Below are 15,310 nucleotides of genomic sequence, written 5' to 3'. Positions count from 1 at the left end.
TCTAAAAATACGCTTATCTTAAAAAAAAATCAAAAAGTTTCCAAATATTCTTCGTTCGGTCTCGTTTCCGTTGTGTTCGGGACAACGGAAAGGTCAAGGGGATACCTAAATGGACTTTTTGTTTTTTTAAAGGGTCACTTTCTGCTTCCTCCACCTATCTTTTCGCAAAACCAGCTTCTTTTAGGTAACAGCTGTGTGTAGCCCCCCCCCCCCCCCAAATTAGGAAACCCTTGAATGGTAAAGCCCGGCTAGTCGAGGATGATCGAATCACAGCCTCCCCCCCCCCCTCACTGTCTGGTACCACACGGTTCACAATTGGGAGGTGGTGGGAGGGGGGGCTACGCGTGGAACGCGGCTCCGTCTCGCGCCACCTCGGTCCTTCGGGTTCAGCCTCGACATTCCGGACCCGCCCCAGCAGCGCCCGCGCGCACCCTCCTGGCACGTGAGCCACTTGTTTTTCCCACCAGCTTCTCAGCCGCGCTCCCGCCCTCTCTTATTGTTCTGAGGGGGGGAGGGAAGAGAAGAGAAGAGCCGGGCGGAGGGAACCTTATTTTTTTGGGCGCCTCCCCCTTTAAGGCTCGGGGCGGCTGCACCGAAAACGGCTTCATGAATGGAGGCACGTGACCCAAACATCACGTGACGTGTCCGTGAGCGGCGGTAGCGGCGGACCCCGGACTCCTCAGTCCCTGTGTGCGTGGCGGTCTGCCCCCCCTCCCCGCCCCGGACCCCCCCCTCCGGAGGCACCGAGCGGAGGGTGAGAGCTTGCACGGGGGAGGCCCGGGGCCCCGGATCCCCTTTTTGGAGGGGTGGGGAGGAAGGCTAGTGACCCCCCTCCCCAGCAAGAGCGAGAGGAAGAAAGAAAGAAGGGAGGGAGGAGGAGGAGGTGAAGCCAAAGGGAATTTAATGCGTGTGGGGGGGTATTGGGGATCCCTTAGGGAAGACCGCTGCTTTCCCCCCCCGGACGATCGGCTTCTGGAGTTGCATTCCTCCCCACGGTGTTTATTTTTGGAAAAAAGCGCCTCCTGCTCTGGACTGCCGGGAGCGCGAGCGCGGCTCTCTCTCTCTCTCTCCCTCTCTCCCCCCCCCCCCGGCTGTTCCCACTCGGGAACGTTCTGGCGGGCTAGGCGGAGGGTACGTGTGCGTGTGTATGTCAAGGGTGGGGAGGCTGAGAGGGCGAGGTGAGATCCTGGCGGGGGACCGCATTTCACCCGCCGAGCTTCCTTTTCCCCCGTCTTTTCCTCCGCTCGCCGACTTCCTTTCTCCCGTGGCTGACAGGTGGGTGGGTTTTCCTCCTCCTCCTCCCTGCTGGACGTGGATCTGCGGCGTGGGTGGCCGTCCTTGTTGCCCGCCGGCGGCAGGTCGCGGCAGAGAGAGAGAGAGCGAGAGAAATGCCGCCGCTCCCCGGCTCGCCTCTTTTTTCCGGGGTCGCCGCGATGCTTTGAGTTTTCCTTCTGCGGAGGTGGGGTGGAAAGAAGAAGAAGAAGTGGGGCCCTTCCCCGCTTCTTCTCGGACTACCTAAGCGTTGGGTGCGCTCTCCCCATCTGGGAAAGTAGCCGGGGAGGGAGGTAAGCCGTTTCCCCGCACGCCGAAAGTCTCTGTGTGTGTTTGTGTATGTGCGGCTCCGAGGACGCGCAGCCATGTCTGCGAGTGTGAAAAGGGCTTGCCGTGCTGACTCATCAGGTGTCTGGGAACGGAGGAAAAGGGGCGAATGTTTTTTGGGGTGGGGCTGAGGAGCGGCTGGGGGTAGGGGGTGTTTCACAGAGTGTAGGGATGAGGTGGACTGAATTATCCCCTAGTATCTGCTGGCTGCAGCCTTCTGTGTGCAGAGTCCAGACACTGCTGACTCATCAACATGAGGTCACCCATAAGTATATGCTGCACACACGCAGACACACACAAAAAGGAATGGGGGCTAACTAGGGTTAAGGGGAGGAAAGGAAAAAGGGGAACCCAAACAGATAAACTGCTGATTCATCATTTTGTGGGGTAGTCACACTTGACCTCGGATCCCTTTTCTTTCAGCTGTTTTGTCTATAAGCCCTTGTGACAGTCGCTGACCCTTAGCATTACTGTAGCGCTGTGTGTATTTGTAGTGAACAAGAAGGTAGGGGAGAGTGTGAACATGAACTTGGTAAAAATGGTTTATGGGGCCATTGGGAATCCTTTGGGGAATGAATGAGAGAGCTGCTGGGGTGTCCTTATACTGTCTGTGCTCACAGATGCTGACATTCTTGTTTTGGTTGGTAAAATTGTAGGTCCTGAAAACCGTAGCTTTATGGGAAACTCTCCTTCTGTTGTAGTGCATGTTGTCTCTTAGACAAGCAATGTTTTTAAGAGCTCTGGGAAAAAAATCTTGGCATATTGTTTTGCAGAAATGCAAAGGACATAGAAATGCAGTTCTGGATGGCTCATTTGTACACCAGAAGCACAGATGTGCAACAAGTGCATCCGGTTCTCTGTTGAGTCTCTTCTGGGAAATTCTCATAGCACAGCTCTTCCATTCTCACCTACAGAGGGCAGTTTGTCCTCTGTCAGTCTGATAATGCTTAGGTATTAATGGAAGTATAAATAAATTTGAATAGTAAAGGCATGCTAATTATCTGTCAATGTACTGCGGGTCAAAGAGCTAGCCATTTTAGCCTGATGTCTTTTCAACCGAGATTTTTTTTTCCTTGTGATTCTACAATAAAATTACATTCTTTAATACATCTATTTTGAGAAAAATGAATAGTTCAGATATTATGAACCAGTCATATCTGAGATAGGGCAAAGGTAATTAGGTGGACATAATTTAAAAACTGAAATGCCTCTCACTATTTCTCTATTTATTTATCTCAAATTGGACATAAGTGCTGAAATTATTTGACTAACTCAATGTGCATTGACTAGTTACAGAATTGCAATTCCTTGTATGACTTGTGGCTCACGGAAAGCAAACTGTGATTTATTCAGAAACAGAAATCCATAGATGTGAAGGGAGCTTTGTTTTTGATATAAAAATGAGTTTCAATTATGGGAATGGTATGAGGCTGACAGTCTTCTAGATAGGTAGGAAAAGTAGAATTTTGATTTCCATTCTGCTGAGTAAGAGGTATAGTGGTAGAAAGCAAGTTGAAACATTAGGTACATTTGGGAGACTTTGCCTGAGGCAAGTCATGTTGATTTGGAGGAGGCAATATTCCCTAGTGATGGTATCTTTCTGGATATTTTACAGGACAAGCATTTTCTTTTACATTGTTTTGCCTGGTTAAGAGCACTAGCTAAAATGTCAATGTAAGTTTAGAAAGGTAATTGGGAAGTTATTTGTAGACAAGTTTCTGTAAATGCATGAACAGCAGAGCCATAGACGTGTAGATGAGAACAAGATAGTGTCAACACTGCTTTTTACACTACACATGTGGAAAAACCTCCTACATGGGTATACCTTCCAGCTTCATATTCTCCCCTGTAGCCTGTTTTCTTTTTCATCTCTTAAAAGTTTCTTTCTCTTCTTCCTATGATGGTGCTGCCTTTACTGCTGGAATGGGTGATGTCATTGTGTTTACACTAGTTTGATGGCGTAGCGCGCTGAACCAGGAATGTTGAGAATGGGGCCTGTGTTGAATCATGCACTCTGCTGTCAGTTCTCTTGTAAGCAAAGAATTGGCGGCACTTGTGCTGAGTGCAGGCCTTTTGGACTTCTGGCGAAATGTGTTGAGATTGCACTTTTCTTCCTTTACAGCCGTCGCACTTGGCATTTTTCAGTGTGATCTTTCTTCGGGAAGCTGTCAAAAAGCTGAGAAATCAGCAGTCTAGGGAGTTAGACCAAGTTTGTCTCTGTCTGGATGCCAATTCTCTCTGGCTGTCCTTCTTGCAAGATATTCACAGGTACAGCTTCTGTGCAGGGCTGTAAAAAAACCTTGTATATATCCTAATTCAGGCATAAAACAGAATGTGAAATTTTTCATAGGTTTTTTTCCCCCACTTAATCATCACTTTCTTTAGTCCCACCCCCTTTTATGAATGATGAATGGAAATGAATCTTTTTACGATTGAATATATATCTGATATTGATAGCTAATGTTATACTCCTTGTATTAAAAGATTCTTAATCTTTAGAAGTTTAGGACAAATGAACTTTTTTTTGTGTTTGACTCTCAGAGCTACAGGACCTAATCTTTCTACCCAGCAATCTATGCCCATCACTTTTAACAATGAAGATCAGCTCCAGTCAATTTTCAATCCTTTTGTGCAATCTTCTCACTTCCCACATGTTAATTGCTTTCCTAAGCATTAATACTGATATGTACTAGAAGTACAGTACTTGCCCTATGAAGAGCCTCACTAAATTATCCAGGCGGTTAATCTTTTGTATACTCTCCTACTAGGCAACATTTCCTTGGGATTTTTTAATTGATTGTTACTAATACTAGCATAGTGATTCCTAAAGTTCTGACCTATACTGGATTTACAGTATGATACCAAATCTGTTTTTGGTCATGCAGTTTGGTTGTGTTGCCTGTGTTCATATTCCTGTCACGTGAGCATTAGCAATGGTACTTAACACTGACATGTCATAGATAAAACTTATATAGGAAAGAAGTGTAGGTTAGACTTTTCAATGAATAGGTGACAATGAATCCCTTGCTTTGTTTACAGTTTTGTTCCTGGTCCTTATGGCTGCATGTGGCTTTTAACTAAAGCTGGAAAATTACGATAGATAGATAGATAGATAGATAGATAGATAGATAGATAGATAGATAGATAGATAGGTAGGTAGGTAGGTAGGTAGGTAGGTAGGTAGGTAGGTAGGTAGGTAGGTAGGTAGGTAGGTAGACAGGTAGGTAGGTAGGTAGGTAGGTAGGTAGACAGGTAGGTAGACAGGTAGGTAGGTAGATAGACAGGTAGGTAGGTAGATAGGATAGATAGATAGATGATAGATAGATAGGTAGGTAGGTAGGTAGGTAGGATAGATAGATGATAGATAGATGATAGATAGGTAGGTAGGTAGGCAGGCAGGCAGGCAGGTAGGTAGGTAGGCAGGTAGATAGGTAGATAGGTAGATAGGATAAATAGATGATAGATAGATAGATAGATGATAGATAGATAGATAGATAGATAGATAGATAGATAGATGATAGATAGATAGATGATAGATAGATAGATAGATAGATAGATAGATAGATGATAGATAGATAGATAGATAGATAGATAGATGATAGATGTGAATATATGGTAGTTGTGTCTGCAGTGTTTATTTAACCAATATTTCAAGCCCTGTTACAGTAATGGAAACATTCTTCCTCTTGTAATTTTTTTCTAATCAGAAAACGTGTCTATTGGTTACTGAGTGTGTTACCCACATACTTTAGGTACTGATTCCCAAATTGTGGGTCTAAAACTTTTTGATAGTAAAGCACAGTAAGCTGTGCAGTACAGTGCCTGCCTTACAGTACAATTAATAAGTGTTTCAAACTTGCTTCTTAGCTGCAAAAGCAAAAATAAGGCAGCGGGGTCCCATTAAGACACTTGTGGCCCACTACATTAAGTACGTTAGAGCTTTAATCAGTGACTGTAGCCATGTCTTTTGGGCACAAGAATTTGGCTTGTCAGCAATTTCCAGTGCTCTAGGAGTCTCTGAGTTGTTTGGCTGGCTTATTAGTGATCTTGGAAAGCGCTGAAGCCATCCCTTCTGGGGTGTTGCTGGGGGACCATTTTTTTCTGCTTTTGCTGACACTAGCTTGTCTTGGTTCTTTGCTATAAATGTGAAGTGATGTTTTATACATTCAGCATACAAGACCCTGGTCGGTGTGGAAGAGGCATTTATTATGTAAATAATGATGATATGCTTGGGTGAGTAAAAGGTAATCCGCATCCATGAAGTTTTGTTATGGAGGTGATGTATCATTGCCTGAGATGCCTTTTGGCTTGATGTCTAGCCCCAGAGCCCTGAAATGCTCTGATGGTCTCCTACATGAGCCCAGACCCTGCATAGCTTATGAGCATTGATATGGTCAGCCATGTGCTGCCATGTGTGGAGGCGCAGGAGTAAGAGATAAGCATAAAAATCCTATGGTGACTTCTCTGTGCTTGAGATACTTCTGGCCATTTTTTTCTTCCTTAAAAAGCATCCTTTTTGAGGGGTGTGGGGAGCAATTATTGAGACTTTTGAGCTGTTCCAGAGGAGTAATTAAAGGTAGTAAAGGTAATTTACAATATCTGATTCAATGGTTTGGGGGAGCTTTCAGGCCTTCTTTAAGAGAAAGTAACTATTCTTGCTGAGGGACGTGGTGGCTCAGTGTTAAGACTCTGAGCTTGTCGATCAGAAAGGTCGGCAGTTCGAATCCCTAGGGCTGCTTAATGGAGTGAGCTCCCATTACTTGTCCCAGCTTCTGCCAACCTAGCAAGTTTGAAAGCATGTAAAAAATGCAAGTAGGAAAATAGGAACCACCTTTGGTGAGAAGGTAACAGCGTCCCATGTGCCTTCAGCGTTTAGTCATGCCGGCCACATGTCCATGGAGACTTCTTCGGACAGCACTGGTTCTTCGGTTTTGAAATGGAGATGAGCACCGTCCCATAGAGTCAGAAATGACTAGCACATATGTGCAAGGGGAACCTTTACCTTTACCTTTAACTATTCTTGCGCATAGTTGCAGGTTGAATGTTGAGAACAAAATGGAAGTATTTGATTTCCTCTGTTTAGGAAACTGGTGGGTAATTTTGGTTTACTCAAGACAGCCACAGTGAATGACAAGATTTTGCTATATGTGATTATGTGTGTCTAAGAAAGAGCTCTGGTGAATTTAAGTGGTGGTTTCAGTAATGTAAGATTAATACAGATTAGTGTGCATACAGAGAACTTGTATTTCTTGTGAATACCAATATTATAATTTCAATTGCCTCCATCCAAGACCTATATGATACATGCTAAAAGCATAAATGAGGAAACCTCATTCTCATAATTTTAAAACTTCTTTTAAATTTTCCACTTTTGGAAGAATTCCTGAAATAATAAACCATAAGTTACCAGCAGCACACATTTCCTAAATAATGAGTTATCTGGAAATGTAGAACAATGCAACATGAATACAGTAAGTCACAGGTGTCAAACTTGCTGTGTCACGTTGCCGTCACGTGATGTTTTGCATCGTTTTCCCCATTTGCGGAGCTGGGGTGGGCTTGGCTTGCGCATGACGCATCCAGCCCGCAGGCTACCAGTTTGACAACCCATGCAATACGTGAATAGGTGATTTCATAATAATGTGGACGATTTTTATCAGCATCTAAAAAATGTGCTGTATCTTGGGTTATTTTTAGTCCTGTTGGTAAAACGGCAATGTGAAAGGAAGTAACTTGACGGGGAAATAAATGGAAATATTTAATCTCTGTATTGTTGGTCAGAATCTCACCCAGCTGAATTTGTTTCATTTTCCCAACTTTGTGTACCTACCACTGTTTTTCTATTAACATACATGGGAAAAGAAGAAGTCAAAAGATGAGAGGTTATCAGAACCACATTTGTGTTCAGTAATGACTATTCAATTATAGTATATATAGTAACCTGGAGACAGGCAATTCACTGAGGTTCTGCATGTTTCCCATTATTCCCTTGCCTGTCCTTTCCTTCCATCCTCTAGTCTTGCTCTTCTGCTTTCTAGATAAATAAATGCTTCAGGCAGAATGGATTAATTAATTGACATATTCTTGAATACTTCTCCCTTAAAACTATGGGGATATAGTGTTGCTTTGAACCCTATTGGGAGAAGTCTATAAGGCAATTTCTTGGCAACTCTCTTAGACTGCAGCTCTCCTTCTAGGCTGTACTGTAGTAGTATCAGGCGTGCACTCTGAGCAAGGCTTCTAATATGCTGAGTCAGCATGACTGGCTCAGCACAGCCATGCAGGACCCTGGCTGCCAAGCTATTTTTAAATGTGGTTTCATCCTACTCCAGCTCCTCCCAAACTTCCAAATCGTCCTTTTCGTGAGCATTTGCTCATAAGATTTATAGAAAGCTGTGGGGTTGGCAGAGACTGGGCAGAATTTGTCAAGAGCTCATGTAAATCCCACAGTTGGTTCATACTGTATAGAGAATACCTGTATTTGGTGCTTCCTTTCCTACTTAGTCTGAGTATATATATATAATAGCTGCTTTTGGATGATGTAGAACTTGACTTTGATAACATCTACCCATTTTGTATCTTACAGAATCTGATTGTGAAGGCTTGCGTGTTATGACGACCCCCAACAAAGGAAACAAAGCCTTGAAGGTAATAAGGCGAGACCTGGGGTTAGCTGACCATGCATGCAACCAGAATCCCACTAAAGCATGTTTCTACGGTCTCTGCAGGTGAAGCGGGAGCCAGGGGAGAATGGGACCAGCTTGACAGACGAAGAGCTGGTGACCATGTCTGTACGGGAGTTGAACCAGCATCTGCGGGGCTTATCTAAGGAAGAGATCATCCAACTCAAGCAACGCCGGCGGACCCTGAAGAACAGAGGCTATGCTGCCAGCTGCCGGGTCAAGAGGGTAACCCAGAAAGAAGAGTTGGAGAAACAGAAGGCGGAACTTCAGCAGGAAGTGGAGAAGCTGGCTTCAGAGAACGCTAGCATGAAAATGGAACTTGATGCCCTGCGTTCCAAGTACGAGGCACTGCAGAACTTCGCCCGGACCGTTGCCCGGAGCCCTGTCACCCCTGCCCGGGGCCCACTTGCTTCCAGCATGGGGCCCCTTGTTCCCGGCAAAGTTGCCACCACCAGCGTTATCACGATAGTTAAATCCAAGACGGACGCCCGGTCTTAGTGAAACGAGCACTGCCTGGGCTTGTCTGTGCAGGGCAGTTAGGCACAAAGCTCCTCCGGAACCCCCAAAGCACAACCCGCTCCCAGATGGCCTAGCCCACACAGGCACACGCTGGCCTGCTTGTCACTGCAGTTGCTTTGTTTTTAGCTTGTTCTGGTTGGTGTGACTGATGGTAAACGCAGCCTTTCCGTTGTGAACAGAACCGTCCACCTAGAGTGTTCTGAAAATGGAAGCTGAAGGACCTCAGTACTCTCGCCAAAGAGATTTTCAGCAGCATGGAATCCATTCTTGGGTAGGAATAACCCAAAGGGGAGGGAAGAGGTCATAGAGAGTTGGAAGACCTGCTGTCAGTGATGACTTCAATACCGTTCTTCCAGGGTTGAGTCAGCTGCTTGTAAATTGCTTGGTATCAGGGGGGTAGTTTGTGTAAGCATTTTTATATTACCATCTAGTTGCACCTTTTAGGTTTGAAGATGGGATTCCTTAGGACTTTCCCTGAAGGAGAGGGAAGCGGGGAAACAGCTATTTCCTGGTGTCTGTGCTGCAGAGGAAGGAACGTAGCCAGGAACGAGCACTGTTGTATCTACGTACCAGACGAAGTGGGTTACATTGCAGTGACCACAGGCCGGTTTTGTGCCTAATGTGTTGCACTGAACAAGACCAAAATCACTAGTTGTTTTCTGTGTTTGGAGAGTATCCAGTGTCTCTAGTGTGATGGTTTACACAACTAGTTTATGTAGTTTAAATAGCCCTTTATTTAAAAGAGAAGCATTCATTTAAAGAGTTATTAAATGATCTAAGTTTCAAATCTACAATTCGGTGAAGCACTTCCATTTAACGGTCTCCTTTTAGCCTGAGAAGGTGAGAATATATGATTGTCATATTCTCGGAGACACAAAATGCAAATTTTAAAAGTTTCTCATTAAGTCTTTGTGGCTCTGAGGTTGGTTTTTATAAAGAGTTATTAGACTTTTATTTATAAATAACATAGGAAAAAACAAACAAAAAAAAATAAGAGGCTAGTCCTGTTTGATATCTTTTTGCAATTGTACCAAAAGTGACTTATTCTTGAATTCCCCATCTGCTTCTTTTGTATTCCTGTTGTATTTAATTGTCTGTGCTCTGAGGTCTTTTGTGGCGCTGTGACGTGATGGTGCCAGTGGCCACTTTGCTATGTGGATGTCTGTGAGCATTTGTTCGGCTTTCCCTGGGCTGAGTGCAGGTTTTCTGGGGCATTTGCCAGTAGACCTTCTCAAAGGTTTGGTCTCATGAGAAAAATTACCTGAATCTGAAGCCTGAAAAGAATGAGTTCTTTTAAGAGGTTAACAAAACTGCTTAAAGACAGCTGGCAGACAGTGTTGCATTATATCATGTCACTTATATTACAATTGCCAAAAAAAAATAAAAATTGAGGGGGGGTGGGGGAGCTGGGACTGGGTGTTCCTAAAGGTTGAATCCAGAGTTGCAACGGTAATGGATTAGAAGGAATCACTCCTGTTAATGTAGGAATATGAAACAATTTACAGCATATCGTACAAAGGGTCCACAAAACATGTTTTCTAGGGTTGGATTGTATGTAGCATTTGTGAAGATCCACTATTGCAACAGGATTCTTTTGCTGGTGATACTACAGATATTTTATTACCTCTTACCTGTTTTCTTCTATGGTTTAGCATGTGGAGCATCACATAGAGATCTAAGATAGAAACTCAACAAGGTCTAAAGTGCATGTGATGGTCAACCTGACCCAGGAAACTTCAAATTCAAATCCATTGTTTTACGTTCTGGATGCTTAGTCTTATGGGAAACCTAATCTAGTTTCTCTGAAAGAGCTAGTCATTGCAGATAAAGGAAGTTGTTTTAGCTTCTCTGTTGCTTGTCTTGTAATTGGCCTACAGGGAGGGAGTGATGGGTGTGTTACCAAGAGGAACATGTGAGTTTGTATCTAGGTGGACACTTGACCTTTTGCCCAGAAAATTGGCCATCAGAATGAGCACAATTACTGATAGCTGGTAAGCATTGAGTACTGGCCTATTCAGAACACTTGAGTTCACCATATTTGGCCATTTTTCTACTTAACAGATACTAGAACCTGTTTTAATGACACAGCTAGTGAATTCTGGAAGTTTCCACAGCTGAGATTGGACTCAAAAACCTCTTGCGGCTTTTCAAAAGCTTCCAACTACATTCTAGGTCCCAGTGGTTAGAAAGAAAAAATAGCTTTAATAACTTTTAAAGCAGGGTTAATAAATTCAAATGAGCTCTTAAGGAAAGTTCGTATCCAGAAACAACTATTCACAAAAATCAGCTGAGAATCCATTCCTTGAAAATGATATTCCTGATATCTATTAACTGGCAAGGTTTTGCTGCCTAGAGTATGTTGGAGGGAAAAAAGGCTTTTAATAAGGACTCGCCTTCAAAATATCTTCATCATATCTGCTGGAACTCCCTTTTTTCTCACTGTAGGACCACTGTCCTCTGCAGACTATTCACCTGAAATGGAGGGAAGGGCACTAGTTCCTTGCAATATCTCAGCTGCCCTTTTGACACATTTAGATTGGAGGTGTTTTTAATTGTTTTTTTGTGCTATTCTTAGCATAGTTGAATTACAGACATGCAAAATACAACTGAGGGACTACGTAGGCACTAAGAACAGCAAACGTCAGAGAAAGAGAAAAATGAAGTGCTTTAATGTGAACATGCATTTACCCTGGCTACAGATTCTACCCAGAAATCACCATTGCCACATTAATTGCTACTTTTTATTTTAGATTTAAAAGGAATGGATCACAGGTTGTTGCATGCAATAGCAGTTATTGCTAAGCCTTGCCTTACTAAGTGTAAGTTTCTGATCTTAAAAAATACCTGTGTGAAATAAATTGCTCCGAGCTATGTTGAGGTTAGTAAAATCTGATCATTCCCCTTGGGGTATGTTTTATCACTGCTAATTTGGAAGACTTGGAAACCAATGCAGATCTGTGTGGAATTACTAGAGCCAGAAATTTCTTATATTTAATTGTTCCATATCACTCTACCTCCTTGCATCTTTCTCTCCATCCCTAAGCCGTAGATAATTTCTTCCCTTCATTGTCTTCCACTTTCTAGCCAAAGAAGTCCAAATTCTGTGAAAACCAAACAGTTGTAACTGAAATAAGCAATATTTATGCTTTCATGTCAAACATGCAAATAAAAATGGGTAATTGGGATTTTCTCACCATCAAATTTATAAATAAGAGGTGGGTTCTAGATTGAACTTTTAGGTCTCCTGGTCACAGCTTCCTTTGAGAGTTGCATGAAATGTACTTATGTCACCTGGATGGATGGATGGGTGAGGAAACAACTCTTTATCTCTGAGCTGTCTGCTGTTTTAATTCAAGAATTTGCCTCTCCATTGTTTGGCATGCCATATTTGCATGTTGCCCCAAAGAAAGCAAGGCAAAGACACTGGTGAAAGCTCCATACTGTCAAAATACAGTTCTGTATTTTGGGCTGCATTTCTGTAATAGGAATTTGTTTTCAGCCAGATGAATAGTTTTGGATCTCTTCAGTTCCATGACCGTTTCTTGATTGGCAGTCCTTAGAATTGGCTAAATAAATTTCTTTTGAGGTTGGGTTGCTTGTTTTACAGTCGAGATCCTGGATACTGTGAGAAGCCTCTGATAAAGAAAGCCCATCCTCTGGGATTTTACAAGAGTGGCTAAGTTGGTTTCTGTAGCAAAGCTAACAGTGTCCTGGCACTTTAAAAACAATTACATCATCTTTTGTGGATTAGAATTTACTTCATCAGATCCATGAGATGATATCGAATTGACTCTGATATATGTGTATAAATACAACTATCCAGACACATTTTAGATATTAAAAAGTACAGACTAATAATTTTATTAAACTTTATATACACACACACACACACACACACACACACACACACAAATACTATAGTTTCCATTTTCTGCAAAATTGGTAACAAACATTACAAGGTGTCCATATTATCTGCATTAGTCTGTGGTCGCTAAAATGTTAAAATATATTGAAAGTGCAATCTATTATTTCTTGCGATTTTGACTCTTCTTCCTACAGTAACAGTTTCCTCCGTAAACAACCTGTATACAGTATTAATTGGCCAATTTGGGATAATACTTCATCTATTGGAGTTGACTTGGCCACATAGATCTATGCTATAATGTATTTGCTTGTCTTGAAGGTGCCACAAGACTCAATCTCTTCCTCTGAAGATGCGCCTTTTGCCCTTTTCAAGGCTAGATAAGTGAGATGGTATCTTCATCTGAATGGATTGCAAGACATTCTTATAAGCAAATGGATATTTATTGAGCAAATCTGGCTCCAGAACTCAGTGGTAAATCTTCCAACTGGAGGTGGGAACCCTTCATACCTCCCAGCTTCCTTCACTCTGTCTGTCATCTCCTAGTGTTCATGAGTTTGTTTTTTTTCTGTCCTAGATTCCCCTCTCAAGCCCTTGCCCCTCAGTTTGTTTTCTGGTATATAGCATCCAGAGCGTGATGGTTCCTGTTTTATAGATGACTGTTTGGTTTTCCTGCTGTGAAGAGTGTTTTTGTTTCGTTGTTTTGTTTTAAATGGGGCATTTTGCTTGATGCAACAGGTTGGGGAACGTTGCTTTCTACCTGGATGCAGAACAGCTCCGTGAAGTAGAATTCCGCCCTCATGTGGCTGGCTTTGGGGGGTTGGGAAAGGTAGGGTTGTTTTATGTCGTGGTGGATTATGTAAAAGTGATATTTTGGATAATGAAACAACTTTTTCTTTCCAGAAAAATGCAAGAAAAACTGCAGGCTAAGAGCTGAGGAATGTGATGGTTAGCAATGGGTAGAGGCTACTCAGATGTTAGGTCCTTGAGGAACATGTTCCTGGGTGAAATAGATGCAGGAGCAGGAGGGAATGTACTACTGTGCATAGAAGACATTCAACATTTGTTGTTCCTTGTGTCATTGATCAAGTTTTTGCATCTGCTGTACACTGGCACATCCCAGTGAAGTAGGATAGCATTTCACTATAAACTAGCAGTAAACAGAGCTGGCGTATCTATATATTACTTTCACTTGGACTAGTAGTGTGTTCCAGTGGTATCCCTTGTCTTCTGCGCCAGTGACAATGGAAGCACTTTCTGACAACTTGCCTTCCACCTCTTTCTGATATCTCAAACTGTATTTTGTTAGTAAAACAATTAACGTGCAGGAATCTTCTTTTCTGGTTTAATAGCACTGCTGCCGTTTCCTGTAATATAACAGTGAATAGCTGTGACTGCTCATACAGAGGATTGCTCCTCCCTGTGCAGAAAGGATCACGTAGTGGTCTAGCTGTGAGCTTCAGGCAAGTAGTAGTTCTTCCAAGTACTGAGGACTTACTCCCCTTCCAGATCTGATATACAGTATACGTGAGTTCTAGCTGCTTGCAGCTGACACTTGCCTGAATGAGAGGCACTGCACAGTTGAGTACTCACTCCTGATTCCCAGTAAAGATATGTCACTATCTGGCTATGCAAAGGTGTTTGGGATTCAAGTGCTACGTGTCCTTGTCCTCACCTGCGGTTTGCTCTGAATTTATTACATCCTTTGTCAAACTGGAATATTATGGAGAAACTTAAATTATATTTGGTGTACTTAATGAACTGAACCGATGGACTGCTCCTCCCCACTCTCCAAATGTTGAAGATAGTCCTTAAAATATTAATTGAAATGACTTCACTACTGCTTTAAAATATTTGTTTAAAACGTTGGGGAGGAACAGTTTGATAATAAGAAATTCAGTCTCCAAAGCTGAAATACAACTGGAGATGAATTCTATATGTTAGGGTTGTAAAAGCATACTGTCATGTCCTGGGTCTCTCCTGTACAACAGTCGAACCCAAGTAATTAACCAGTATTTATTGCTAAATTATTGTCCTTTTCAATCTGTAGATAACTGTTGGGGATTTGTTGCCACAGCCCCAGTGGAGGTGTTGTTAATTTATTTATGTACATAGTGTATGTTGATATGAAGCATTCTTTATTTTGTATATGACCAATAAACATCTTTAAAGAGGCTGGCCCCTATGATATCACTGAGCGTGTTTGGGTTGCTAAACTTGTTCTGTTGCTGACAAGAACTTTTAAGATTTAACTGTTTGCATGCATTGTGTACAAAATCTGCTCCCTGCTGCTTGAAAAGTCAAGTTAGTTTCCTGTTTGGATTTGGAAATTTCCCAGGAATCTTTTCCAGCTCAAAACATCGGTGTGATTGTTTTATTATAAACTGTCCAGATTATTTGTCTCAGGGTTATATTTTTATCTGACATCGCTTTCCTCCAAGAATGAATAAGTTATATTCAATATTTCGTGGTGGATAAATACACTTATTCAAATAGCATATTCATTGGTCTTTATCTACTGAAGTACAGAAAACTACATATTGCTTTCTAGTGAAATCAGATTACTGTCCTTTACATTAATCTTCCTATTTTTGAATTATCTCTGTACTTTAAAAACTTTAAAGCTTGAAATCATGCATTAAAATAG

General features: G+C 42.4%; 1 protein-coding gene across 5 annotated transcripts; it reads left to right on the top strand.

Annotated features, from left to right (window-relative positions):
* Window positions 1-527: 527 nt before the first annotated feature.
* MAFG (MAF bZIP transcription factor G) lies at window positions 528-15,013 on the top strand. 5 transcript variants are annotated; one of them, XM_081950848.1, is made up of 3 exons: window positions 528-754; window positions 8,186-8,247; window positions 8,328-15,013. In XM_081950848.1, the coding sequence occupies exons 2-3, from the start codon at window positions 8,212-8,214 to the stop codon at window positions 8,778-8,780; spliced, it is 489 nt and encodes a 162-aa protein (XP_081806974.1). In that variant the 5' UTR covers window positions 528-754; window positions 8,186-8,211; the 3' UTR covers window positions 8,781-15,013. The 5 variants fall into 5 exon arrangements, with proteins under 5 accessions (XP_081806974.1, XP_081806978.1, XP_081806976.1 ...); XM_081950852.1 differs by having other exon boundaries at window positions 674-690; XM_081950850.1 differs by lacking the exon at window positions 528-754 and adding an exon at window positions 1,138-1,275.
* The last annotated feature ends 297 nt before the right edge of the window (window positions 15,014-15,310 follow it).

The sequence above is a fragment of the Natrix helvetica genome (assembly GCF_964273705.1).
Source record: "Natrix helvetica genome assembly, chromosome: 1".
Classification (NCBI taxonomy): Eukaryota; Metazoa; Chordata; class Lepidosauria; order Squamata; family Natricidae; genus Natrix; species Natrix helvetica.
Note: the sequence above shows the minus strand (reverse complement) of the source record. Positions and strands in the feature narration are given on the sequence as shown.

Excerpts from the sequence above, each read along its gene's own strand:
- MAFG (XM_081950848.1), top strand. The coding sequence starts at position 8,212 with ATGACGACCCCCAACAAAGGAAACAAAGCCTTGAAG. Across the intron at positions 8,248-8,327 it reads AAGGAAACAAAGCCTTGAAG|GTGAAGCGGGAGCCAGGGGA; the intron begins GTAATAAGGCGA and ends CGGTCTCTGCAG.